This window comes from Mastomys coucha, unplaced genomic scaffold (genome assembly GCF_008632895.1).
Source record: "Mastomys coucha isolate ucsf_1 unplaced genomic scaffold, UCSF_Mcou_1 pScaffold18, whole genome shotgun sequence".
NCBI lineage: Eukaryota > Metazoa > Chordata > Mammalia > Rodentia > Muridae > Mastomys > Mastomys coucha.
In genome coordinates, this window is record NW_022196900.1 from 114,436,107 (window position 1) to 114,463,809 (window position 27,703).

At 48.7% G+C, this 27,703-nt stretch overlaps 4 protein-coding genes across 11 annotated transcripts in view; 2 read left to right on the top strand and 2 right to left on the bottom strand.

The window, feature by feature from the left end:
- The window catches only part of Plch2 (phospholipase C eta 2), an 83,008-nt gene extending 79,389 nt beyond the window's left edge, over nucleotides 1-3,619 (bottom strand). Inside the window, exon 1 of the mRNA XM_031379719.1 lies at nucleotides 3,554-3,619. The gene's annotated coding sequence lies outside the window, so the exon portion shown is untranslated. The remainder of the gene's footprint in view (nucleotides 1-3,553) is intronic.
- Nucleotides 3,620-7,333: 3,714 nt separating this feature from the next.
- Nucleotides 7,334-14,274, top strand: Pex10 (peroxisomal biogenesis factor 10). 2 transcript variants are annotated; one of them, XM_031379735.1, is made up of 6 exons: nucleotides 7,334-7,479; nucleotides 8,004-8,084; nucleotides 8,896-9,302; nucleotides 10,609-10,784; nucleotides 10,863-10,998; nucleotides 11,990-14,274. In XM_031379735.1, the coding sequence occupies exons 1-6, from the start codon at nucleotides 7,374-7,376 to the stop codon at nucleotides 12,056-12,058; spliced, it is 975 nt and encodes a 324-aa protein (XP_031235595.1). In that variant the 5' UTR covers nucleotides 7,334-7,373; the 3' UTR covers nucleotides 12,059-14,274. The 2 variants fall into 2 exon arrangements, with proteins under 2 accessions (XP_031235595.1, XP_031235596.1); XM_031379736.1 differs by having other exon boundaries at nucleotides 14,019-14,274.
- Nucleotides 14,275-14,476: 202 nt separating this feature from the next.
- Rer1 (retention in endoplasmic reticulum sorting receptor 1) lies at nucleotides 14,477-26,862 on the bottom strand. The gene is made up of 7 exons (XM_031379737.1): nucleotides 26,711-26,862; nucleotides 23,381-23,468; nucleotides 21,174-21,278; nucleotides 18,945-19,044; nucleotides 17,366-17,444; nucleotides 15,678-15,813; nucleotides 14,477-15,137 (listed from the first exon to the last, which is right to left on the bottom strand). Exons 2-7 carry the CDS (start codon nucleotides 23,459-23,461, stop codon nucleotides 15,048-15,050), a joined length of 591 nt encoding a protein of 196 aa, XP_031235597.1. The 5' UTR covers nucleotides 23,462-23,468; nucleotides 26,711-26,862; the 3' UTR covers nucleotides 14,477-15,047.
- Morn1 (MORN repeat containing 1) overlaps nucleotides 26,829-27,703 on the top strand; it is a 60,127-nt gene continuing 59,252 nt past the window's right edge. For 2 of the 7 annotated variants that reach the window (XR_004121237.1, XR_004121236.1), the window contains exon 1: nucleotides 26,841-27,189. Coding sequence is in view for 5 of the 7 variants with exons in the window: in XM_031379734.1 (XP_031235594.1) it covers nucleotides 27,070-27,189 (120 nt within the window). In the remaining 2 variants the exon portion in view is untranslated. Of the gene's footprint in view, nucleotides 27,190-27,703 lie in introns of all 7 variants that reach the window. The other 5 variants (XM_031379730.1, XM_031379733.1, XM_031379734.1 and 2 more) reach the window with 4 other exon arrangements.

Here is a 27,703-nt window from a genome sequence, read left to right on the forward strand (position 1 = left end):
AAGATGCCTACTTGAGGCTGGCTCTTCAGACAGGTCCTGGGAGAAGAGGGCAGAGCCCCAATGTGCTAGGGCAGCCACAGTACTCAATCTACTGGTCTGAGTCAGTCTGGACAGGAACCCAGTAGTGCTTTGATGGCTCCCACATTCCTCCTACCTGCAGCCAGAAGAACAGACTCGGAGAGGTGCAGTCCCTGAGTCAGAGCTCAGCCTGAAGCCTGCCCTGTGTGGCTAAGAAAACCCCAGAGTCTAGGTTTTCCCATCTTCTAAGTAGGGTGCAAAACATGCCTTCCACAGGAGGTCACAGGCAGTGACCTCTCTCCTTGGCACTCAATGAAGCCAGCCCAATGACTGACACAGAGCCTTTCCATGAAGTCACACTCTGGACACTGTGGACAGAGTGTGATTCCACACTCTGGAATCTCATTCACGTCCTTCCCCGGCCCCCAGGGCACTTCTTTTAGAATGTGTCAGAAACACAGTCAAGGAAGAGGCTATCGCGACCTTGTACGTTCTTAAAACAGAAGCCCACATCTCAGGGGCAAATCCAGTCCCTGGCCCTCTCTCTGCATGAGATGGAGACATAGAATCATAAATTTAATGAGCCCCATCTCCGAGTTGCAAGACAGATCTAAATAAACCAGATCAAAGATTTTCAGAGGAAGAGCTGAAGGGGCTGCATTCAGCACTTGCAGTCCCTGCTGGACCTTGCCTCATAGGCTTGCTTCTAAGTGTAGAGTTACAAGACCCCTCCTGTGTCCTTAGGACTGGTTAAGCTCTTCTTTCCCAGTATCCAGAGGCTGCATGCTCCCACCCTAGGTTTGTAGACAGATGACAGAAGCTTAGGGGAGAGCATGAAGGAATCCTGAGGGGACTCAGGACTTCCAGGGCATGGCTTTCATCCATGTAGTCCTTAGGAGAGGTCAAGTTCCAGGTCCAGGGTGTGGGGGGTAGGGGTCAGACCTCAAGCCAGGAAGACTGTTGGGTCCATAATAACCTGGAGCCAGCAGCTGTGTACCCAAGAGTCATCTGGGGGAACTGAGGCACTGTGGAAGCCTATGGAGTCCTCTATCTACACTCTTTTCTTTCCTTCCTCCCTTCTTTCCTCTTCCCTGCCTTCCTGTTGCCAGAGGAAACTAGCTGTGCTACCTTGGACTCCACAGCTGGGTGGGCTTCTTAGCCATTAACAAATGGAAAGTCCCATCCCCTGAGGGGACTCAGCTGAGAATAAGGGCAGTTGAGCATCTCAGCCCTGCCATCCTTAGGAGCAACTCTTCGAGGGGAGGCAACGCTCCAGAGCCTACCCTTGAATGCTAATGGCTAATCGTTGATCTTTCGCCTCTTTGTCAAGACAATGTCTGAAAAGTGCCCCTCCACCCTAGAAAATAGGCAGAGCCCTTTGAGACATACACAACGAGTTACACAGGGGCATGCCTGCAAAGACATGGCAAGTTAGCTGATGTTTTAACAGAGTCTAAGGACAATCTTAAGAACATGGAAAGCCCAGCTTTAGGATAACCCAGCATGTAGTGCCTAAGAATTCGAACAATGTTTATTTTACTGAGAATCTGGCCCTGAACAACAGCTTCTCAGGTCTCTTGGCTTCCCATAGGGACACCGAATACCAGACTGACAGTAGAATGGAGGATCCCCCTGAAGACTCCATCGCGGAATAGCAGGGTTTGACAAGGCCAAGTACCATACAGAACTGCTCCAAAAACTGGGAACATCGACAAGGGGCATCGACAGAAACCTGGTGTTGAGGCTGTGACCTCAAAAGCCCTCTTGCTCCAGCACACCATGGTCCCAGAGCCACTGCACCCATCTGAGAGGCACAGAGCTCACATTAATAAGCTTTGCCCAGAATTCTGATGTCTACCAGATCCAAGGAGGCAGCTTCTGCCTGCATTGGGTCCAAGCCACTCTGCTCTCAGAGGAATCCCTGTGGCTAACCTCAACTACACTCTGTGGGCCTAAACCAGAGTCTTTTATATCTGTCCGGAAAGAGCTCTGTCAAGGCCATCAGACAGTGCCTGCCCACCAGCCTTGGCCATTCTTGACTCTCACATCTAAGACGGAGAAAGCCTTCCACAGTATCTCTCTGGAAGTTCAGGGATCATCAGAGAACTAAGTTCTCTCCCCCTTGTCCAACCACAAGCCTTCACACTGCCATCTGGCAGCTTTTTTGCTTGCCTTGCATTCTGCATGTGACAAGCTCTCGGATAAGTCCTGGCTTAGAGCAGAGGTGGACACGGAAGTGTTCTGGATCTCAGCATTGCCTCCTAGAATCCATGCTGATAACGGCTGGCAGATCCCTGCCTGGTGTTAAGGCTGCTACTACTCAACCACCATCTCCCAGCCAACCCTGAGCCAGGAGGCGATCTATGCTTATTTTCCTGAATGGTATACTACCCAGGTGGTAAAACCTCCATCCTCTTATTTGACAGATGAGAGAGGTGAGGCTTAGGAAACATGAAGACAGAAGCCACACCTGAAGTGCAGGCACCTGCCCCCCCTACCAAGGCCTCCTGTTCCAGATTCTACTCTCTATATTAGGTGGCTGCTGGGTAAGGGCAATGGAACTTCACGATAGTTTCTAACTGCAGGCCTCCAACAGCTAGTTACACTGTCCCTAGCCCTGTCCAGGAAGAGCCTAAGAGGCCCTGACCTTCCAAGCCCATTCTGCTCCCAGCCTAGATTCCCTCAGGCCTCACTGGCCAGAGATCACTCTTTAGGGTAGTGTATCCTATTGTGTCTTAGAGTGACCAGCCCTCCAGGTCTCCATCCTACAGGCGGGGGCTAGAAAGCCAGCCTGTATCCCAGCTGTTACGACTTGCCCACAAACAGTCTATGTACCTGTGTCCTCCGAGACAGAGGCCCCTTCCTCCTCTGGAAAGCCTTTCCAGATCTCCATTCCCTGGGGACCTTTGTGCCAGCCCCTTATTATCCAGCACAGTAGAGGATGATAGCCGCAGTGTGAAGACCTCTCCGTTCCACCAGTAAGGTCTTGCTGCCCAGTGCTAGACCACCCATTCCATCAGCAGACAAAGAGCTGTACGTGAGTGGGACCAAACAGACTTGGGTTCAATCCTACGCCGAACTCTAACCTGAGCTAATGCCACCAGGACTGGGCTCCTTCCTCCCCAGCCCCAGGGCTCTATTTCAGTACCAGCTCCAAGTTCTGAGAATGGAGAAAGGCCCAGAGCCTCACAGGGGTTCAGCACTGGGAATCCAATTTTTCTTTTCTTTTCCCTTTTTTTTGGTCTCCAGGGCCAACACAGAGACACAACACCTCCAACTCTGGGTCCTGGATAAGGGTAGTACCCCGGTCACCTGCCTGTGACCCCAGAACCACTAAGGTCCCTTCCCACCAGGGCACAAGGTTCCAAAAAGGGCTTAGCTTTTCTGCCCCAGCCCTACCCTCACTAGCAAGCCTACAGTGGAAGAGGGGGAGGCTCCCAGAGATCTCTGCTTACCAGACAGAGCCTTCCTGGCTCCATTCTGGGGCCTGACACTCCCTCCCAGTACCCGTACCCTTTCTTGGTGTCCACAGTACCTCCAGGGCTCCAATCTGCAGCAACCAGAGCAGCTGGCTGTGGGGTGCTCTGAGCTTCCAGCCTGCCTGCCCTGGGTGGAGGAACCTGTTTTCCAGGTTTGTGGCTCCTGTAGAGGGGCCTCCTACCTAGGGGCAAGCCCCACCCTAACAGTCATGTCCCTGTTCATGAGCTACTCCTGGGCGGGTTGTTGCCCAGTCCCTCTATCTCTCTGCAGTTAAAGTGTGCAATGAAGAACTTAGGGAAGCCTACCATTTGGCTTGGCTCCATGCCCCAGGTGGTGGGGCAAGCCCCCCAGGACTCCTCAGACTTAGGCTGCAAGTCCTTTCCCTATTCCTGCAGAGAAAGCATTGACTTGTCCCTCCTCTGGTTCCCAGGAGACCAGATGTCAGGTGAGGGCAGGGGCATTACAGGATCACCTGGTAACACTCTTGCCTCAAGGCAGGTGTGGACACCCCCCACCCCCACCCCCACAGTACAACCCCAGGGCCAGATCTGTAGAGAAATGGAGTTTTTTTGTTTGGCAGCCATTTAGCAAGCCCCATCCTGGGTGTGATGTGTACAGCAACCACCAACATGGTAAATCCCTGCTAGGGGCAGAGGGAAGATCTGCAAGGAATGAAAGACACTCAGGCAAAGAGAAGCATAAGAGTTACACATTCATCTATCAGTCAGCTAGATAGGTTGGAAGGTTTAACCTGGGGGTGGGGGTGGGGAAGGGCACGGAGCAAATGCAATGGAGCCACCTGCTGAGCATCCCATCCTAGTTCCCAGGCCTCCCCCAAGTCCTGATTTACTGTCTCTGGCCTCCCTACCAACAGAACTATATTACAAAATCTCAGATAGGGCTGACTATAGAGGTCAGTGGATAAGATGCTTGTTGTGCCAGTATGAGGAGCAGAGTTCAGATCCCTAGACCCCACATAAACATCTAATGGATGAGGTGACCCACCTGAAATTTCAACCTCGCAAGGAGGAGGATCCCAGAGTAAGTTAACTAACAATACTAGCCATGTGGGTAGGTTTTGGGTTTGATTCAAAGACCCTCCACCAAAGAAGAAGGTGGAAGAGCAATCCAAGATGATATCGGGTATCATCCTTGTGAGTCTCCACACTCACAGGTGTGCACATACACACTCGCAAGCACACACAAGCACACATACACACGCACATGTGCACACGCACACACTCATACATACAAGCACACACACCACATATCCACATATGCCCACACATAGACAAACATGCACATACACCCATGCATATAACACAAACACAATAAATATAATTTAATTTAATAAAATTAGAAAACAGAGTGGCCAGAGCTAGCATCCCTGGCAAAGGACATCAGGCAGGACAACAAAACTCCCAGCAGGAATGACTTTAGAAGCAGTTGTTGAGGGACAAAACTGTGAACACTGCCTCTAGGATGGCTGACCTTTGCTGCAGAAGCTTCTGTGCCGAGACAAAGAATCCCATCCCGTCCCAGATCTACCACCAACTGCATCTCTATGTGGGCCCACAAAGTCCATGTGGCCAGTGCTGGCATGATAGTCTCTCAATAAACACCAACGAGTTATCGTCATTATTCCTGATCTATAGACCAGGAACCTGAGGCTCATCAAGTGAAGGCCACATCTTGTCCCTCACAGAGTTAGTGAGGGCCCCAAGAGGGGCAGTCAAAGCCCAGCCCTCCAGGGCAGTGTCCCCAGGGAACTTCACTACAATTGACAAGAGGGAATTATGGTTGTCTCACAGACTGGGGTGGTCCTCGAGCAGACCAGGAGGTAGATATGGACTAGAACTGTCGAGCACTCTGACATACCTCTGGTGCCTTCCCTAAACACTCAGGAGCCTGGCCTTTCTGTCTTCCATCCTTGAAGCAGGGGAAGAGTTTACAAGGAGAAAGTCACAGGCTCAGGCCCAGGATCCTTGTGTTTCAGGCAAGGGGTGGTCAAAGGAAGGTGGCAAGGGGCATATGCCCCTTCCATAAGCAAGAGCTCTCGCTCTACCTCCACCTCAGAGTTCTGGAACCCTGAAACACTGAAGAAAAGGGGGACTCCAGGCCATGTGGTCATCCAGGAACCCAGAGAACTGATCTACAATGATGTCACTATTCATCTTGCCCTTCCACTTTCTTTCCTCACTGAAAGGCCTCTTGTTTCCTGATCTGCGCTGGGTGGTGGTGGTGCACGCCTATCCCAGCACTTGGGAGGCAGAGACAGGCGGATTTCTGAGTTTGAGGCCAGCCTGGTCTACAGAGTGAGTTCCAGGACAGCCAGGGCTATACAGAGAAACCCTGTCTCAAAAAAAACCAAAAACCAATTGTTACATCCCCTCTTCACTTCAGTCATCCATCCGACTCCTGGCAGCCTGTTTGGGGGCTAACACCTGGGAGCTAAGACAGATGCTCTCTGTTGACTATCTCTGAAGAAGCCGCCTGACCACGCCCACCGCCTGAGTATGCCAGCCAGCCAGCCAGCCAGCCAGCCAGCCGCCTGAAGATCTTCTGAACCTGGGGACTTTGGCACCTGAACTTTCTTTGTAGTGTAATCTAGAGACTTGTTTTCAGTTTCTCCTGTGACTATAAAAACCCTGGTTTATTCTCAGTAAAGTGGAACCTTGATTGGGATGCAACTTGGCTTCGTGTTTTCTCTTTGCATTTCAAACCCTCTATTTCAGGTCCTTTATTCCCTCCTGGCTGAGTAGAACTCAGTTTCCCGTTCTTGAAACTTCTGGCAGTTTCAACCAATAAAATAAATAAATAAATAAATAATAATAATAATAATAATAATAATAATAATAATAATAATAATCTCTAGCTGCCCAAGCTAGTAGAAAAGATGGGCTAATGGCTCCACCTGCTGGCCATCCTGAGTTTTGTCCCTTAGCAATAATCCTTAAGAGGATTGTTTGTTTGTTTGGTTTGGTTTGTTCCTCGCCACCACCACCCCCAAGAGGATTCTTGAGAGGTGGCTAGTTGTGTCTTATACCCATAGCCCACAAAGGAGGAACGAGGGTCAAGGCACTGGTCAGCAGTTGAGATGAAGTCTGTGACTAGGATTTGAGCCCAGAGAGAGAGACACTTAGGCAGTATCCCTGAGAACAACAGATACTTGAATAGTGTTTCTGGTCTTGTTCCCCATGACTGAGAGAAGAGAATGCAAAAATGCAGTCGCGTGTAAGGAGCAGTCCAGGAGAGGACACATACCCCATGATTATGCTAGAAATGAGTTTCTGAGTTTAAAAACTCTTCCAGCAGAAGCAGCCTTGGGCCGTCAAAGAATCTGCATTTCAAACTGTCATATTTGATTTGGCCAGAAGTTCCCCTCTGCATGAGCCATGAATGCCTCCCGGCAGAGGTCAAATTGCCCAATCCGAGCTGAGGAAACCAGGGCAAGGGAGGCGGGAGGAACTCCAAACGGGAACTGGGGACTTCAGTAGTCCCTTGGGGATCACGTGGCTATCCCAAAAGGTCCACTTCTGCAGTCCCAGAGGCATGTATCTCCTGCCAGAAAACTGGACCTGAATCAGACCAAAATCACATCTGCGAGGCTGAGCTCTTTCGGGGGTCCTACCCTCTCGGTATCCGCCTCTTCACTGTGCCGCTCCACCCTCCAAGCACAGACCACACCCCTACCCGAGTAGCCCCACCCCCCTTGCGTGGCCCCGCCCGCTATCCCGCCTCCACGATGTCACGCCTAGGCTCCGCCTTCGCCCGCGTGATGTTCGCAGCCTGCGCCCCACGACAGAAGTACGTCGAGCGTCACAGGCCCCGCCCACGAGGTGCGCCGGCGCGGTGCGAGTTCTCCGATTCCGGCCATGGCGCAGGCGGGTGCCCCTGAAGTGATCCGGGCGGCTCAGAAGGACGAGTACTACCTGGGAGGCCTGCGGAGCGCGGCGGGTGGAGCGCTGCACAGCCTAGCGGGTGAGTGTTCCGGGCACCTAGATAGGCGGCAGTTCCAAAGCTTGTTTGGAAAGCGGGGATCAAAACAGACGTACACACTGCTGAACACATTGCAGGTCTCTGCTTTAAAATTTCTCAAGCATTTGCCCCTTTACTTTCCAAACGTCCCTACAGGTTGGACCTAACTTTAATACTCTCATAGGTAGACACGTGGATCTCACAGGCAGGGATTTGGGATTTCAGAGAGCCGAGGTTTGATACTAAACAGGTCGCCTCTGGCTTATTTTCTTAGCACTACCTAGATTTTCCTAGGACAGTTCCTGACTTAAGACGTAAAAGTTACAGTTGGGGGGTTCTTAGGAAGTGGTCTTCGTCTCGAAGTCATTCGGGTCAACCAGGGCAGCAGAGATGGTGAAGGGAGAGCAGTTGTTGAGGGTCGTCTTAGGAGGGACTTGATTTGAACTTTACCTGCCCCCTGGGAGTTGGGGGAGTGATCTTAAGTGAACTACTTCACCTCTCCAGAGCTAATATTTTTCTTCTCTCAGGTGCAAAGAAATGGCTGGAATGGAGGAAAGAGATCGAGTTGCTTTCAGACATAGCCTACTTTGGCCTCACCACAATTGCAGGTAGCTGTGCTTGGCAGGTCCTTGGCACTGATGGGCCCACAATCCACCAGGTCTGGAGGGGATGGTGAAGGCTGCCAGACAAACTGAGCAGCTCCTGGAGATCACCTGCTTTAGTCTCAGGGAAGGAAGAGACTGGCCAGACAGGGTACTGCCCCAGATTCTTTCTGGAGGCCTCTCTCAGCAGGATGGGCCTTTCCTTTTTATGGGGTGTGAGGCCTTGCAAGATACAAAGGAAGAGGCTAACGTGTAGGGGACAGAGGTTTGCTGCGGCCTACGAGCAGGGTCATGGTGAGACACATGGAAAGAGCACAAGGTACACCACAGGTCTGGCCTCAGGAACAGGAAGTCGGGCTTCATCTTCTGCAGGGTGGAGTACTGGGAGCTAGCTGCAAGCCAGAGGTATAGGCTTGGGGGCTTTTTAATCTGACTCCATGTGACAGGGTCAGGTAAGCAGCCATATGTATGCCGGATACCTAGGACTGAGCCAGATGCAGACTGAACCATCATCTAGAAGGTGATCCCATCACTTGGGCAGGGGATAGGAGTTCAGCAGAGGAAGGACTGAGAAACAGAATAAAGACTTAAGGGAGCAGGAACCAACAGAGGATGCAGAGCCTATTCCAGAGTGGAAGACTCTGTGACATGGTTACATCACAGCAAGGCCAGTGTGGGTTTAACAAGAAGTTGTGCTGGCCTTGGCTAGATCTCAGGGTGACTGGTGAGGTTGGGGGGGGGGGGGGGGGGGGGGGGGGGACACACGCCAGCCTAGAAGATTGTCCCTGGACCCTCATCATTGTGCATTAATCCTCAGGCTACCAGACCCTTGGAGAGGAGTACGTTGGGATCATCCAAGTGGACCCATCCAAGCAGCGTGTGCCATCCAGGCTCCGCTGTGGAGTGCTGGTTGTACTACATGCTGTCTTGCCCTACCTGCTAGACAAGGCACTGCTGCCCCTGGAACAGGAGCTGCAAACTGATGGCGATGGCCCCCGGGCTTCACAGGGCAGTCTGCTACCTGGAGGACGCAGCCGATCAGGGGCACGGCGCTGGGTGCGTCACCACGCAGCCACCCTGACTGAACAACAGAGGAAGGCCCTCCAGCGTGCAGTCTTTATCCTGAGACAGGGCTTCACCTGTCTCCATCGGCTCCATGTGGCTTGGTTTTATATTCATGGTACCTTCTACCACCTAGCCAAGAGACTAGCAGGGATCACTTATGTAAGTAGCCATGCCAAGGGAACTGGTATAGAGGCTGGGACCCTCTGAGGAGCGTATTTGGGGACCCATGCTGACGTGATCACAGCCAAGTGTTCTTCCAAGTTGCAATCAAAATTCTCTACTTGGGAAAGAGCGGAGTTTGTTCAGTTATATTTTCCAAAAAAGCCCAGGGAAGTCCAGTTTCCACAAACTGAAGATGGGACAGCAGACTTGGGCACGTGACTGAGTGGACTCAGGTCTGGCCTCAGCAGTCTCCTCACTATGGGCCTGTAGCTATGTCCTTTTTCACTGTCTGGAGAAGAGCACCTAGTCCAGAGGGTGTCAAGTGCAGGTTCTAGTCCAGAGTCTGGCCTTTCCTGTTTACCCCTGCCAGCATAAGTCCCTGTTCATCACCATCCAGCAGAAAGGCAAGATCTTAGGGTTTGGTCCTAGAGTGAGCACATCACCTCACCATAGCGCTGGCCACATAACAGTCTGTACTGACCTTGTTGCATCTGGCAATCCCCTGCCTCCTCAACCCTAGCTTCCTACCAGAGCCCTTGTATCCTGCTACACCAAAGACCTCCCCTTGGAATCACCTCCATGCCCACCACCCATCAGGGGACCAAATGCCATCACTCCCTCCAGCCTGTTTGTTCCTCCCACACACACACTTATTATAGACAGAACCGTAGTCCGGTCTCAGGCCTTAACTTCAGTACTGCCAGATGAAGCAAAACCTGCCCAAGCAGTCACTTAGTTTAGCAGATGTGCCTCCCTTCCTAACAGCTGCTGAATGATGGGCACTGGGTTTGCTGTAGGGCCTGTTTCCCTGTTCCAGCCCAAGGCATGATGTAACCTGGTATCTTCATTTGCCTGCCAGTGGGAAGGCAGGAAGTGGAAGACAGCATAGTTCTGTGTTGTGATGTGCATGGCAGTTACACCACTAGCTACAACAGAGGCTAGAACAGCATCCTTGAGGGCCAGTGTCAGAGGGAACAGTATATGCCTGTTCAGGTTCCCTTGCTGTTCTCTACCCTACTCTTCCTTGGGCTCCTTCCCTTCCTCTGAAGTAGTTCCCAGACAGCTCTAGAATCTTCAGCCATTTTTCTGGTCCATCTAGCCTCCTGGGTCAGTTCTTGTCTATACTGCTAATGCCTCAAGGTCACCCTATAGCTAGGGTTCCCAGTCACTACTTAAACCCATCTCCCTGTTGATTCTTGTTCTCGGGACACTGCCAGTGGCCAAGAGGAGGCCTGGCTGAATACTAAGCCTCCAACAGACAAGAGGCCAGGCCCTCAGGGATCCTGATAACCTGTCTTAACAGCTCCGCACTCGCCGCCTCCCTAGAGAGGACCAGAGGGCTCAAACTAGCTACCGACTGCTGGGACTTATCTCCCTCTTGCATCTGGCACTGTCCATGGGGCTGCAGTTATACAGTTTTAGGCAGAAACAGCGAGCCAGGAAGGAGTGGAGGCTGCACCGCAATCTGTCCCACCGCAGGTATGCAGGGGGCTTGAGCTACTTTGGCATGCCCTGATTTTGTGAAAAGTGTATTCACCTGTGTACTTAACCCCATAGGAGTTCCCTTGAAGACAGAGCAGTGTGCAGAGCCCCACTCTGCACCCTATGCTTGGAGGAACGGAGACACTCCACAGCCACACCTTGTGGCCATCTCTTCTGCTGGGAGTGCATCACTGAGTGGTGCAACACCAAGGTATGCGTGCTCCCATGTATGCATATGACCCATAGAATGCATGCTCCCATGTATGCATATGACCCATGGTATGCATACTCCCAGGCCTGTGACCCATGGCAGTTATGCTGCCGGGACCTCCCAAACCTCTTGAGTAGGGGGTGGAGAGGTGGGCATCTGTTAAAAGCTCTGTGAGATATGAACCATGCTTGGGGTTGAGTTTCCAGCCTTCCTCTCTTGGGGCCTGACTAAGCAGGTGAATGGCACATGTTGGGTGCACATGTCAGGCTACACTTACCGTCTTACTTCATACATTTAGCATGCTAGTACATGTGCACACACCATCGAACCATTTCCAGAAGGACAGGTGCCCAGAGCACACTGCTTCATGTAAGCAGCAGGGCCCTGGTTGGCATGTCTAGCCAGTCAGCTACTTTTACTGCCCTGGCCAGAAGCCTAGGCTGCAAGTGAGAGGAAACTTTATGTGGCTGTGCCCTGCTGTTAAGAAGCTAGGCCACAGTACAAAAGACACAAGCATTTACACTGTTGAGTCAGTAGTCTGCATAGAGGGCACTGTGTACCAGCCTATTTAAGTGTGGAATGTGTACCCTGCTTTCTCAAAGACAGCAGAGCAAGTCTTTCCTCTTGAGAGGAAGCACTGGCATTCATCTAGAGTTAAACCTAGTGAAGTTCTACAAGGAAGGGGCTAGAGTAGCACACATGGCCTGGTATCTTACTGGTGGGGGTTGCTGGGAAGATATGGCAGACGCTCAGTCAATGGGTAGAGCCCAGGAGAGGCCCTAGACATCTCAGGTTCAGAAGTATTGCCCCCCCCCCCACCACCACCACCAGCTACGTTGAGTCAGCACTATCCCATGCCTAGCCCCTCTAGGACTCAGGACCCTGGGAGAGGCTGTTTTCTGGTTGATTTACAGCTGTGCATGTATGTAGAACAGGAGATCAGGGCCAGCTACAGTACACAGCCAATGTGCAAACACACCCTACTCTGCAGACCGAATGTCCCCTGTGCCGGGAGAAGTTCCCACCTCAGAAGCTGGTCTACCTGAGACACTACCGCTGACAGCTCCAAGAAGCGGATGGAAGCTCATGGAAGAGTTTCTCCTCAGAACTGTGGCTGTACAGAAATATAAAACCTCCACACTGTTCTTTTGTTGCATAAGCTACTACAGTTACCTGGAAAGAAAGGGGGTCAGTCACTCAATAATGGGGGTGGGAGAGTTTGTTGCACGTAATTTATGGCTTCTTCAGTCTCTGGAGATAGTGGCCTCCCCCTCCCTTCTCAAGCCACACAGCTGAGCACTGCTTCAGAAGTTCAGGGTGTTTTACTCAGGTCTGTAAAGAAGAAGCCACCATCAGGCTGTGAGAGGCAGGGCTCAGGCTGTGTTAGGCTGGAAGCTAAGTATAGCACTCTGGGCTCACCAATGTCAGCAACCCTCCTAAAACACTCACTACACGCTTAACCCATGTTGTCAACTCTTTAAGAAAATGAAAGTCTGGACTGGACAGATGCCTCAGAGGCTAAGAGCACTGGATGTTCTTTCAGAAGTCCTGAGTTCAATTCCCAGCAACCATGTGGTGGCTCATAACCATCTATACTGGGAGCTGATGCCCTTTCTAGCATGCAGGCAGAACACTATAGTACATAATAAATAAGTCTTTTTAAAAAATAGCAAGTGAAAGCTTTCATCTTGGCCTAGCTAGCAGGTAGGAAGGGGGTCTCCCTGAGTTGCAGATTTTTTTAAAACTGTATTAGGTTGCACACATGCCACTGCACATGTGTAGAGATCAGAGAACAACTTGCAGGAGCTGGTTCTTTGTATCATGTATTTCAGGGATCAAATTCCGGTCCGCCTGGGTAGCAAGCAAGCAACTTTACTTGTTGAAGGTCTTGCCAACCTGGTAGAACTGGCTTGAGTGAGTTTTCTCCTATAAACCAATTTCCATGCATCCTCAGATAGCTTTCTCTGAGGAAGTTAAGTGAACCATGTCTGCTCGAGCCCAGATAAACAAGTGGCCTACCCAATGTCACTGCCGAATCCAGCTCCCTCTTGGCTTGTCCCTAACTTTTCTCTTGCCTCCGTTTGACATTTCCAAGATTTTAAAAAGAATTCAAGTCAGAGATAGCCTGGCATATCTTTAAGGGACTAATTCCACAGAAAAGGTACATTAAGAACAGAAGCTCGGGCTGGAGAGATGGCTCAGCGGTTAAGAGCGCTGACTGCTTTTCCTAAGGTCCTGAGTTCAAATCCTAGCAACCACATGATTGCTCACAACCATCTGTAATGAGATCTGATGCCCTCTTCTGGAGTGTCTGAAGACAGCTACAGTGTACTTACATATAATAAATAAGTAAATCTTTAAAAAAAGAAAAAGGAACAGAAGCTCAAGTTGGGTTGTGGTGGCATATACCCTTGATCAGGATTAGGAGGCAGAAAAGGTGGATCTCTGTGAGTTAAGGCCAGCCTGGTCTACAGAGTGAGTTTCAGCATCACTAGGGTCACACAGAGAAACCCTGTCTTAAAAACTAAAAACAACAAACACAAAAAAACCCAGGAGATCTAGAGTAAGGAGGGCTGAAGCCAGCCATACTGTCGGATGCCACCATATCCCTTGTGATCTCCTTGCAGAGCAAGACCCATCCCTCTAGGTGGGGCAGAGGACCAGGTCTGACTAAGGGTAGCTTCAGGGAGTCTATGGGAAGATGAAGTCTCTGGGAACCTGGAACATAGCTACAGATATCTGCAGTACCACGACTGGGACTCACACTGCTCTGGCCAGGTAGACCCAACTTTCTTTCCAGCACACCGGAGTCTAGTCAGCGATGAGGAAGATAGCGTGGGAAATGTAAGCAAAAACATCCAGGGTTTGAGCCTCAAGGGCTCACATGGTTAAAAAAGACAAACTTACTTAGAACATTAGAAAATGATAGGTTAGGTGTACAGAATGTGACATTTAAAAGGAGCATCTGTGCCCACAAAGGAAACCCAGGTGGCTGACTCACTAAGTATCTAACACCATAGGATGGATGAGAAACACCTCTGAGTGGGCTCTGAATAGGACACAGCCTGGGACTGAAGAACCTGCTGGAAGTGGATAGCCTGTCCCTCTCTACCTGTGGTGTCTGCTGTCCTGGTGCTAATTGGCCCAGTGGCTCCCTTGCAATAGCTGTGGCAAGCAAGCTGGCTTCAGTGAGGTGACTCACGGTGTAGACGAAGGCTGCACAAGCAAGGGACACTGTCTTTAATAAAGTTGGGATTTTAAAGTCACTTAGTAAAATGTTTTAAAGAGTATTACTTTTATCACATCAAAAAGTTTGACACGTGGTAGGTTCTGTCTTCCCCATAGAAAGTAAAAGGCCATGCGATAAACCCGACGTGGTGTGCTCTGGACCTTTCTGTTTCCTTAAAGGGCTTGTTGCATGAGAACAAGTTTAAATTAAAGGCAAAATGTTACGTATCAAAGGAAAGTGTCAAAATAGTCTCAAACAATTAAAATATAATATATATTTATAATTCCAGGCCCTCAAAAGCAATCATGGTAGTTAAGAACAGAGTTTTGAGTCATTATGATCGAGGCCAATTTGAGAAACATCTCTAGTGAGATGAGATTCAGACACTGGCATGAGAACCCCACAGAGCTCTGTGAAATCATCCTCAAAGTGGTACATTCTTTTTCACAGCAGGAAGCAGGCTGGCTTGTCCCTCTGGCACAGAGGAGTGGCCTCAGCGGGGTCAGGAAGGCAGCTCTCCAGGGCTGCACTCCCATCCTCCCTCCCGCTCTCTTGGGCTGCCACCCGCCTGGCCTCCCAAGCCTATGGGTTCACTACAATCTGTCCATTTCCAACACATGAACATCACTGAAAAAGAAATCAATGCAATTTGGTTTAAATGCCAGTTTCTTCAAGAACCTGATATTTCAGATACAAATCATTGAGGCTCCTCTTAAAAAGAAAATTCAACTTCCTCATAATCAACTACTTTATGTGAAGAAAAAGGCATTGTTACAATGGCTCAAAACCGTTCTTGAGTCCGTGTGAGTCAGTCCAGCTTCTAACTAGCAAATGTCTTGCCCACGTCCTCCTTCCCTTTGTATCTCCTCTTCCCGTGTGTGAATGGTATGTACCGGTATTTAATCATGTGCTGGGAAAACAAACACACAAACAAACTTGAGTTACTTCAAAACAATTTCTGCTTAACCCTCTTCCCTAGGCCTGAACAGCCAAAGGTACCCCTCAATTGTTTCTGTCTAGCACAATTGAAATCAAGAAGCCAACACTGTGGCTCGCACATTCTAACCCACTAGAGGCCAGTGTGAAATCCCAACACTTGCAAAGCATTTCATGAGCCTCTGTGAACAAAGAGCTGGAGAGTACAGAAGGGGTACAGCTACCAAGCTACACCACCAGTGTGGGGGTGTGCGTTATGCTGTAGCAGGGCAACTGCAGGCCCAAACCCACCTGGCCTACCCAGGGCTTTCCTACTCAGCTTCCAGCAACCTTCCAGGAAGGTTCTGTTCCCGTAGAGGGCTTGCAGTCTGGGACTCATGAACAGAAGCCAAGCACAAGTCAGTCATCACACACAGAAGGCGATGCCAGCACTGAATGCAAGCATGCTTTTGCAGGGATGCTGCAGCCTTGGGCTGGTCACTGCCACCCTGCACAGCAGCGCCACTGTCTTTACCTTTATTTGCCTCTTCATTGTGATACAGAAGAGCATGATGAAGTACATCACCAGGATCGGCCAGAACACTGGGACGTTAAAAGCCTCGAAGAAGGTACAGATCATAGCCACAAGAATGCCTTTTGTAGCTGCATGCCTTAAAGCAAAGGGAGAACATTAGTGTGGTCAGCGGGCAGCACCAGGCAACTGTCAGACCCCTCTGGCCTTTACAGTCACCAGAGGTACTAACAGAGTAGTGTAGTGTGAAGTCAGTCTGTGTGTACTGAACCACAACCAAGACCTCTCAGCCTTTTAAAAACGAAGTCTTAAGTTTACACAAAGTGGAAACACCCCAGCTAAAGCCAAATGCACCTCATGTTTGCTACCCGGAACTGCCATTTTGAGCAGTAACCTAGGCCCTGGGGCTGACTCTGGAAGACTGAATGCAAGGGAGTGCCTCCCACCCCAGTGCACAGCCCTGCCACCACCACCTCGATGGTTAGGGTCTGTGCTACTTAACCCCACACACACAAGCACTTCTTTTCCTACACAACAAAGTCCATGTTCCTTGGGGGCATCTACCTACCTTCTGCTTCCTCTCCTAGATCATATCCCACGTTTTTAACACTTTGTGTCCTACACACAGCACCAAAGCTGCCGAGTTAAAACACTCACAGAACCCAGTTTGCTCATTCAATTTATTGAGCCAACAAAGATTTTGGCTCCTTTGGCCTCCGGGGGACATTTGGTCCAAAAGACAGACCAGGAGGCCACACAGCTTCAAGCTTTTGACAGAAGATCCTTGGAGGAGCTACACTACACTGCACCTACCTGTGTTCTTACCACTCTCTCCCTAGTCTTCTCACTCCCAGGATGGCTACTCTGTGGAAGTGCAGGGTGGCCTTGAATCAAAGCAGTGCCCACAGCTGGGCGGTGGTGGTGCACGCCTTTAATCCCAGCACTTGGGAGGCAGAGGCAGGTGGATTTCTGAGTTTGAGGCCAGCCTGCTCTACAGAGTCAGTGCCAGGACAGCCAGGGCTACTCAGAGAAACCCTGTCTCGAAAAAACAAACAAAAAACAAAAAACAAAGAAAATACAAAAACAAAAACAAAAAAAAAGTGCCCACAGGAGGCAAAGGGCCTAGAAAACAGCTATTAGAACCCTTCATTCTAGAACCAGCCTGATCTACTAACTCAAGACTACTGTGCCAATCTGAAACAGAGCATTTTGAAGTGGTGGTCTCTCTTGGAAAGCCCTGTGACACACTCCCATACCTGTCCAGCCCAGCTGTGACCTTTTAGATGAATGCACACCACATGCAAACAAAGCACAACAAAATTCCCATTTTGTTAAGAAACCAGTAACTAAGACAAAAACCTGTCTTCCATTTCCACAAATGCCTTGAAGAAATAACAGCAAGACTGGTCAGGAGAAAGGACTTCCACTATGTAGACAAGAGGAAGAGCAGTGAGCAATAATGCTGTACTTCCTTCAAAATACCTTAAATAGGACTTTTAGTGTTCCAACACAAAGCAGCCAGTGTCTGAGATGGATGTGCCCAGCACTTGCCCCGACTATGACAGGACCATGACCTACTGCATGTGCACCAAAATGGCACCACATTCCTACACGTGGACAATTGCGCTTGCAAAAGAAAGGCATATATAGATGTAGATATTTTATTGTTTGATAGAAAAAAATTAACTCACCAAAATTTGAATTCTGGAAGCCTTCGAATGAAGGGACGGAATTCCTCATTTTGTTTGGTTGGTAACGAAGGACCGTCATCTGAAAGGTAGAACATCAGCTAGAGATGAAGCATCTGCATCTTACCTTTGGATTTCTGCCCCAAGTACAAGTCTTCCCTAAATGCTGCTGAACATGCTTCACACATGGCAACAAATTTTATTCAACTAAAGTGTGGAGTCCACAGTCAACTGACAAAGTATAACTTACAAAGTAATTTGTTGCTTTAGAAAACTCAAGTGAGACGTTTTTTGCCTTTTTTAAAAAAAGATTTATTTTTATGTGAGTGCTCTATCTGCATGTACACCTTCGTGTCAGAAGAGGACATGAGATCCCATTATAGGTGGTTGTGAGCGTTGCTGGGAATTGAACAACTCAGGACCTCTGAAAGAGCAATCAGTGCTCTTAACCACTGAGCCATCTCTCCAGCTCTCCTGAGACTTTTTTAAATAAATAAATAAATAGATAGATAAATAGATAAATAAATAAAAGACTTACAAACTTTTTAAAGGCATTTTTAAAGATTTTGAGGCTGGAGAGATGGCTCACCAGTTAAGAGCACTCATTACTCTTCCAGAACACCCAGGTTCATTTTCCAGCACCTACATGGTAGCTCACAACTGTCACCTGTTCCAGGGGATCCAATACCTTCGTACAGACATGCATGCAGTCAAAACACTAATGTACATAAAATAATAATTTAAAAAACTCAATTTCATACAGATTTTTCATTTGTTGTACTGTACAGTTATGTAAATAAGGACAAACTAATGTTTACCTAAAGCAGGTGACAAAAAATGTAGGCCACTTAGTGGTATGTGCTATAATCCTAGCGCCTGAATGCAGAATGAGTTTATGGCCAGTATGGAATACACAGAAATCCATTATCACAATAAAATACAAAGTGCCAATGAAATGCCACAGCAGATCAATACACCTGATGCCAAGCCAGACAATCGACCTGAGTTTAATCCCTGGAATCCACATGGTAGGAGAGACCCAAGACAGGAGGCAGAGTAGGTGAATCTTTGAGTTTGAGGTGAGCCTAGTCTACAGAGTGAGTTCCAGGACAGCCAGAGATATGCAGAGAAACCCTGTGTCAACAACAACAACAAAAACCCACACTCAAGAACATTTCAACTCAGAAACCAAGGCCTACCCTATGCTTCAGCCTGTACTAACTCCTGGCAACCAGGGTCCTCCTGGTCTGAGCTGTACCTCTGCTATTTACTGCTCCTGTGTTTTTCTGGTCGTATGAGAGTACACCCAACAGTGACCCCTGTGCCCTGCTCATCCTCCATGTGACCCTGGATGTGTTATTTAAACCTAGTGCTTCACTTTTTTCCTGAGCACAGTGGAGCTAGAGAGTGACCCTTTCCACAGCTGCACAGGGTTTAGTGAGTGATCCTGACCCAGATGTCACAATCATAAATAAATACCACAAGCCCAGGTCCAAGTGTTCTCAGGACCAAGGACTATCCCAAGGAGGATGCAGAGGCAGTCACAGAGCACTCTGACAGCACCCCAATGGCCCTGCTGTACCTGAGTCTTCCATCAAGGAAGGATCCACTTTGGGAGAAAGGAACGCAATGAAAAGGTTTAGGTGGTAAATTCCCAAGGCGTAGGTCACAATGTACCAACCCTGGAAGAGAAGGAAAGGCATCATCAATGAGCAGCCCAGCCAGCTGGAACCAGTTCACTGAGCCCATACCCATGAAGCTCTGTTGTACCACAAACATGATTTCAAGGTGAGGTGATAAGCAATGACTGCTCCACAGTAACCATTTACCTTATCTTACCCTGTGAGTCTGACAACCATGACAACCTAGGGCCCAGACAACAAACATCTTTAACAGTCTAGGCAAATGTGCATGACAGTCAGCCACAGTCCTGACCAGGACTGGCTGCAGCAAGAAAAGAAATCTCTCCTCAACAGACACTGCCCTGCCCATAGGGCTAATGTAGGATGGACATCTGAGTAACATTCAAGTGTACTCCTGGCCTCAAAGCTTGCTGTGAGCAAACATGCTCACACGAAGTCTACAACAGAAGGTCAGTCATTACTGTACACATGACAGCTGGCAGGCCTCTGTAGGCAACTCGCAGCATTAGAAAGACTTCAGTTGGAATAGTAACCTCACATGAGAGATCTAGAATGAAGGAAGTCAAGAGAAAAGGGTTTTCTGTCCTTTTCTTTTCTTTGTTTTGTTTTTGAGACAGGATCTCTCTGTGTAGCCTCTGTCTCTGCCTCCAAACCACCATCACACCTCTTCTCATCCCATCTCACCCCTGGCAAAAATCTACAGTTTTCACACCCAGCTTTCCAGAGAAGGCAAAGGACTAGGAATCCCTGCAGTGCTTACATTAACACATTAAAGGGTCGTGCTTACCCAGTTCATTTTCAGAACTGCATCATACTCCTTAAAGGCCTGTATTTTTCATATAAAGGAAACCTTTCTGCCTAAAAAATTTTCAAGTCAGACAACTAGAAACTAGATATAAAAGTGAATTTTATGCACATATGCTATCATGTTGCAAAGCCAAGCCTTGAGGAATGCCAGGTCAGGCACAAATCTGATTTAGAGCAGAGCACAACCAACCTGTGTGCTTGCTCCACCCCCACCCAAGGCTGCCCATCCAGTCTTTCCACTAGTGAATCGACTAAGTTTCAATGAACTCAATACTAATTTCAGACATGTAATACAAAGCAAATCCTTCAAGCATAAACTAGAGAGTAGCCTACCACCATCATGTTAAGCCAGCATTGTGTCTACTGCTAGGAATAAATTTATAAATGAAAACCATAAAGGTGGAGAGATGGCTCAGTGGTTAAGAGCACTGACTGCTCTTCTGGAGGTCCTGAGTTCAAATCCCAGCACCCACATGGTGGCTCACAACTATCTGTAATGAGACCCGATGCCCTCTTCTGGTGTCTCTGAAGACAGCTACAGTGTACTCACATATAATTGATAAATAAATAAATAAATAAATAAATAAATAAATAATTTTTTTTTAAAGGAAGAAAGCCATAAAGGACAAGTATCTACATTTACTTAAGAATTTCACAGCAGTGAATGCATCAATAAATCCAGTAAATCAATGTGTTGCCTCATGTCCTAATATCCTCCTAAATATTGGATGGATGGATGGATGGTTGGATGGATGGATAGATGGCCAGACTTTAAATGTGGAAATCTTTCATGGATGCAGAGGAGAAAATGTGCTAGTGAAAAATCTTTTAAGCTGCCTTTCTCTGGACTAACAGACATTGAAAAGTCTCCAACCCAGGTGTGCAAGGATTCTTAGAAACCAAGTGTCTAACTAGGGAGCAACAAGCTCCAAACAAAAGCCTGAGTACAAGCCACCTGTCCAAGACGTTCACAGACAGCCTAGGAACCTGAAGAACTGCTTTAAGCCACCCATCTTTTACCCTCTTAAATGTTTTGCCCTCATTCCCCTCATTAGCCACACAGAAGTAGCTTAGACCCAGGTGAGTGCAAAAGTCACTCGTGCACCTTAAGTCTATACCACTCCAAGAATGCAGGTATCAGCCTGTGTCCCCAGAGACACACAAGGTCTGAGGGATACCACAGGGTCTATTATCCAGAAGACTAGTCTGGGCACACTGGGAACTCTAAATACCCTAAATAAGGAACATAATAAGGTTAGGAAAGACTGTTAACAATCCTCTTTAAACAGGTGGTCACACACCTGAAAGTAAGAGACATATAATCGACACTCCAATGTGAAGATAGCTGAGACCACACTTACTTGTAATAGGTAAACTCTAATCATGTAGACAAAACTCAGGCCCAGTGTCACGACCCACCGGACAGCCGTGTAGGGGGTAGACTTGTCCAGCCAGGACTGATAAATCTGTTAAGGCAGAATAAAAGGCACACATTAGCCCACACTCCATGTGCTACAGAGTGCACTTTCTGAAATAGCTGGGCTTCAGTTTTAAAGAGATACTTAAGACAGCAAGAGGGCATATTATATATATTGTATATACACTGGCATGAAATACTATAATTAATCCAAGATTTATCTGCAATAATTCCTGAAACAAACCTAATTCTTAAGCAAAAGCATTATAAAATAATCAAGCATAAAAGACTACTACAGCATTAACCAGAAACATAAAGAAGATCAGTCTCACCCAAAGGGAGGACATAGGCTACAGAGGAGCAAGTCTACACCTTAAACCCACTGTCACATGCTATAACATGCATACTTTAACTCATATTGTGACACACATACTGCAACCCATATACTGTAACACGCATACTGTAACCAATGCTGCAACATGCATACTCTACCATACATATTGTAACATACATACTGCAATCCATGTGGTGACAATACTGTAACCCACATTGTAACCCATGTGGTGACACATACTATAACCCACATACTCTAGCCCAGATGCTCTAACCCATACTGTAACACATACATACTGTAACAATACTGTAACCCATGCGGTGATATACTGTAACCCATGCAGTGACACACATACTGTGACCCACACTGTAACCCATGCAGTGACACATACTGTAACCCATGCAGTGACACACATACTATAACCTGCATACTGTAGCCCAGATGCTCTAACCTATACTGTAACACACATACTGTAACACATATACTGTAACCTATGCGGTGACACATACTGCGACCCACACTGTAACCCATGCAGTGACACACATACTGTGACCCACACTGTAACCCATGCAGTGACACATAGTGTAACCCATACTGTAACCCATGCAGTGGCACACATACTGTAACCTGCATACTATAGCCCAAATGCTCTAACTCATACTGCAACACACACATACTGTAACACATATACTGTAACCCATTCAGTGACACATACTGTAACCCACACTGTAACCCATTCAGTGATACACATACTGTAACCCACATACTGTAGCCCAGATGCTCTAACCCATACTGTAACATACACACATATTGTAACACATATACTGTACCCCATGTTGTAACACCCATGGGTCAAATCCTACCCAAAACCTACTTTCCCAAGGGGTCACTCTGAGTCCCAGATGTGGCTCTTGAGACTCCAGGACCTTGCGCTTGCCCAGCAGGCCCACACTGCCCTTGCCTGCCTTCACTGGTAAGTGGCTGATCACAGCTTGACTGCTGGCAGCCAAACCATGCATTTATGCACACCAAAGCAGCCACAGTCATTACTATGGAAACTCTCGGGTTTTCTATAAACACACATTTCAAGTACACAGACATGCTTTACATCTTAATTCTGAAATATAACTTTAAGTTTTAATTGTAAACATTTTTAAACATTCATAATTATGTAAAGTGTACCTACCCACCAAGCAGCTTCAATAATTATCAACAGACTGTTATAGGACATTTCTTAAAAGAGTGGCAAGTTTTTAACTGAACAATAGTATCAGGGTTGTAGACAGTGAGTGTATGAGACAGCCTCAAACACAGCCATACATGGTGACCTACATCCACCTGGGCCAGCAAGAAAGGCTCACACTCTCAGGCAACACCCAGCAGACACCTGAGGGCAAAGGAGGCTGGAGGTTTTCCAGAATGCGGGTGGCAGGTTGAGGAAAAGAAGTGGAAAGAGAAGATCAAGGACCATTGTTGTCTACACCATTGAGATATAAGGATTTTAATATTTTTAAAGAAGGAGGAGGAGCGGGGGGAGGGGAGGAGAGGGAAGAGCAGCAGCAACAACAGCAACAAAACAAAAACAGGAACAAGAAGTCCCTACTGTCCAGACCCTACCTGACCTTTCTCTGGAACATGTGTTGTTCAGGCACTCATGGCAAAGAAACAAGCCAAACCCTGAAAGCAAAGGCTTCTGCTAGGGCAAGCTGTAGGTTAGCTTCTCTTTATAAAACAGCAAACTCACCCTTCAGGAGAATCTGTCAGGAGTCACAGCTTCCATCCAAATATTTTTACTAATGATCTACAAATCTACTCACCTGTCCAAGCCGTGAGAAGAATCTGTACACCACTGAGGGCTTCCCATGGACAGAGTCTCCAACACTGTCCCCTTCAGACATTCTGTAACTGAGATAAATACAAAATACTTTTAAAATGAATAAAAAGCATTCAGGGATATGAAAATGTTCTACTGACCAGTCTGTCAAGAACTTTTTAAGACTTGATATTTCATCCAAAGCACTTCTTTGGGTTTTCACCAAACACCCAGCCTTCTTCATGTTCTGCCTTGGATCTATACTCCCAGGGCCAGGTCCTCTCCCCATCAACAGGACTAGCAGGCAGCCCATCTACCCGTATCCTTGTTTATCTGGCAACTGAAGGCAACCTTATCTGCCCCTGGCCGTTTCAAATGCTGCTGGGACCCCAGGCAGAATTCACTGTAAAACCTCAGACAGCCAAGAAAACCATTACCCTTTATTTCACAGAGGACAGACCTCCAGCAGTGCCAGGCCTGGCAGCAGCTCAGGCCCAGCTTGATATCCAGGTCTTCAGGTACAGACTCAGGCAAACTGCTAAGTGATGGAGCCTCTGTTATCAGTCCTACTTGAGAAGCAGGAGAGTCCTGGTCCTCTCAAATCTATGAACAGCACCTGTCCCAGGTCCTCTGCTCCCCACAGGGTGAAGAGGAGAAACAAACTGTAGTTCAAGTCTGACTAAATCTACCTGTGCTGAGCACCGAGAGCCTCAATACCCTCTTTAGCTACCGTCAGCCTCAGGTTCACCATGTGCAAAACTATGCCCTTCTAAAGGCTACACATACAGGCAGACTTCAGTCTCCAGCCAAGTCCTGAGCTTGATCTCAATGCTCCCAAAGTAGGTAAGAAACCAGGCTCACAAATGCTACGATAAGGCAGCAGGAAGAGAAGTCCAACACGTCCAGCCTACCCTGTCTCAACCCTGGAGGAGTCTTTTGGAACCAGATATCAGTGGACACATAATGTGACAGCCTTTCCAGCACCCCACAGACCTCAGTCTCGAGTCTGCAGTAAGAGTTGCCAGTGTGCTGCACTTCCTGGATCCACTGAGTACAGTGCCCAGAGCTGCCCAGGAGACTGAGAACGCCCTTTGGTCTCAAGTGTGTGCATAAACAAAATGCACACAATTTAACTGAAAAACCTAGTTGTGGCTCTCCCTTTCTGGGGGATTCTACATTTAAATAGAGGCCACATTAGAATATACTACCTAGAATGGCCATTCCACTTAGGCCAAAGCCCAACTGTGTTAGTCACATTCTTTACCCTACAGTATACGAAAGTGTTCCTTTATTTTACAGTGATTACCACTAAAAACCTTTTGCTTAAATTAAGACAAGAGTAATATTAAAAAGACAATACTAAGCCTGGTGGAGCATGCCTTTAATCTCTGTTTAGGAGGCAGAGGCAGGTGAGCCGAGGTCAGCCTGGTCTACAGAGTGAGTTCCAGACCAACCTATCTATACAGTGAAACCATTTTAAAGAAAAAAAGACAGAGCTACTCCTTTAAGGTGTGCACTCTAAGCTGAGCTAATTGCTTAAAACTCTGGCTCAGATGATGTGTAGAAAACCTACCAAAAACACATCAGTCAAGTTTTGATTATCAGACAAACATTGCTCTACATCTTGATTAAACTCACTGCCAATAACAACCTGAGAGAGGCAGCATAGGGAGATTAAGAACGTGAACTTTGGAGTCCCACTGCCTGCTTTAAATCCCAGCACTGCACTTCCTAGCAGCATGATCTGGGACAGCTATTGAAGAATGCCTTGGGCTTGGACCTGGAAAATGGGATGAGCACCTCACTGCCTTCCTCAAAGGGCTCTTATGACGATCTATTGGCAGCCTGTGGTGAACCAAGTGCCAGCCCTCAACATTTCAGACTTGTTCCTGAAGTAGGGCAGCCCTCATACCAGCTGTTCTAGCTGCAATCCTCTTCCCTCCACTAAGACTAAAGGTCAGAAAGGCCCTCCATGCTGTCCACAATGACCACTGCTTCCACGTCAATCACTGTTCCTGTTTCCTATAACTGTTTTCCAATCCCTTTCTAGTAACCTCTCAACTTCCTCTCACCATAATGTACGCTCTTCCTTGAGGGCCCTTGTCTGGTTTTAGGATGGGCCTCACAACCTACAGTGCTTGTCACATACCTACTGAAATTGCTCTATGTTCTATCACAAAAAGAGCAAGATAAAAGCTGTTCTAAGAGGGACAAGTACCGCACAGAGAACATTCTCCCCTTGTTCTGGAACCCATCATTTGGCTAGTTTCTGCAGTCCATCACTCCTAACTTAGGAATAGAGCAGAGAGGAGAAAGCTCTCTGCACAGTATCTGGGGGGGTCACTGCGTCTTGGCCAAGGAATAGCACCTGCATGCTTCAAGAGTTGTTCCCTTTCTGACAACCCTTCCAGACCCTGCCCCAAGTCCTTCCCTCTCTGGGCCCCTCCCACCTTTGGGGGTAGGTGAGGGAGATGATCATCTTGGATTTTCCCCAGCCCTTTCTTTACGTTCTACCTCCACCACAACCAGTTCCCCAACACACAACCTGGATCTAAGGGACAGAGTATGGGTTTACTGATGCTCTTTTGTACACTTATGAGGGAATTCCACATATTGTGAGTTCAAAAAAATTCACATCAAAAAAAAGCAGTTCCAAGACATATAAGTAGTCTCTAGTCTTCTTTTTTTCCCCAGACAGGGTTCCTCCATGTAGACCTGGCTGTCCTGGAACTCGCTCTGTAGACCAGGCTGGCCACAAACTCACAGCCTCTGCCTCACGTAAAGGCGTGCACCGCCGCCTCTTGGATAGTATCTATTATTAAAAATTAAGAAAGAAAAGCCACTGGGGGTTCTCAATGTGAAGGTAAGGCAATGTAGCCTTATCTGCACCACGCTGGAGGGCTGGGAATTTTACTGCCTTAACGTCACCATATAATCTAGACCCATTTAACCAACACTCCTTCAATCCATTGAGTAAAGTCTTTGCACTAAGGCTAAATTCCTACACATGTGCCCCGAAACTGAACACGGTAGTGGGGTAGCAAGAGGACACCTAACACATGCCGCCCGGATCTGTGCAGGCAACCTTTGGAAGGCCACCTTCTTCCAAAGCCACGACCCGGGGCCGAGCCGCGGCCAGGGCGGGCAGTGCTCAGCAGTCCCCTCGCGTACCCCTCTCGGAGATCGGCCGGCCCCTGGCAATCCCTCGCCAGTCTCAAAGGCGCTGCCCAGCCCCGCCCGCCCGCCCGCCCGCCCGCCCATGGCCTTGACAGTCCGGAGGAAGGCCGTGGTGTGCCGCCCGACCAGGTCCGCGCCACCAGCCCACCCCCAGCACCTCGCAGCTCCGGTGCAGCCGAGCCGCGGTCTCCCTCACGGCTGCGGAAGGAGGATGGCGGGCAGGGCGGCCGCCAGAGCTCGGCTCCGGATCCGGGAAGCTGCACAGGCACTTCCGTTCCGTCCCGCGGCGCCGCCTCCACCCGCCAAGATGGCCGAGGGGCGGGGCCCAAGCTCCAACCATTTCCGCTTCCGGGATGGACACCGAAGCCGTTGGCGGGAGTGCTTCCCGGCGGAAGAATGAGGCCGGCGGAAATGCGCCATGGTGCACAAGCGCATTGGCGTCCTCAGGCTCCGGATCCGACGCGTTGCTTCGGGTGTTAAGGTCTCCTGGCTACGCCCCATGGCAACCGGAGGCCAATGGAAGGCAGCTTTATGGTTGCTAGGGAAACTTTGGCGGCAAGATGGCGGCAGCTGGCGATCCGAACCTCTCTTCGCTCCAACCGCGCCGGCACTCGCCGAGACTGCCGCCGCGAAACGGTACGGGCTGCGTATCCCCGCTGGACCTCGGTCGCGTTCGCGTGGTCCACAGCCGTGGCCTAGGCTGCAGCCGGCCCTGTGTTAGGGAGCATGTAGAGCTGAGGTCAGGCTGGCTGGGTGAGCATACAAGGCCTGGTATTGCGGGCTCGCTCAATGCAGTCTGAAGGAAAAATTGTCCTAAAACCAGAGAAACAGGGTCGATACGAGGCCAGAGTCCATGATAGTGCCACTGTCTTCCCGTCCCAGGCTGCGACTTGCTGGCAAGAAAGCAGTGAGGTTGCTTATCCATTTCAGGAACTGAGAGATGGGTATTGGTGTGATGTCTCAGAGCTGCATGATAAAAGATGAGGCTAGCCAGGAGTAATTAGGAGTGAGTGTTGATTTTGTCCCGTGGGGTCCCTGGCAGGGTGGGCTCTTCGCTGTATCCTCACTGAGCTTGTTCACTGCTTCCATGCCCTCACCACTACCATTCGAATCCTTCCTCTTAAGAGCCTACAATCAGCTTTTGTCCTAG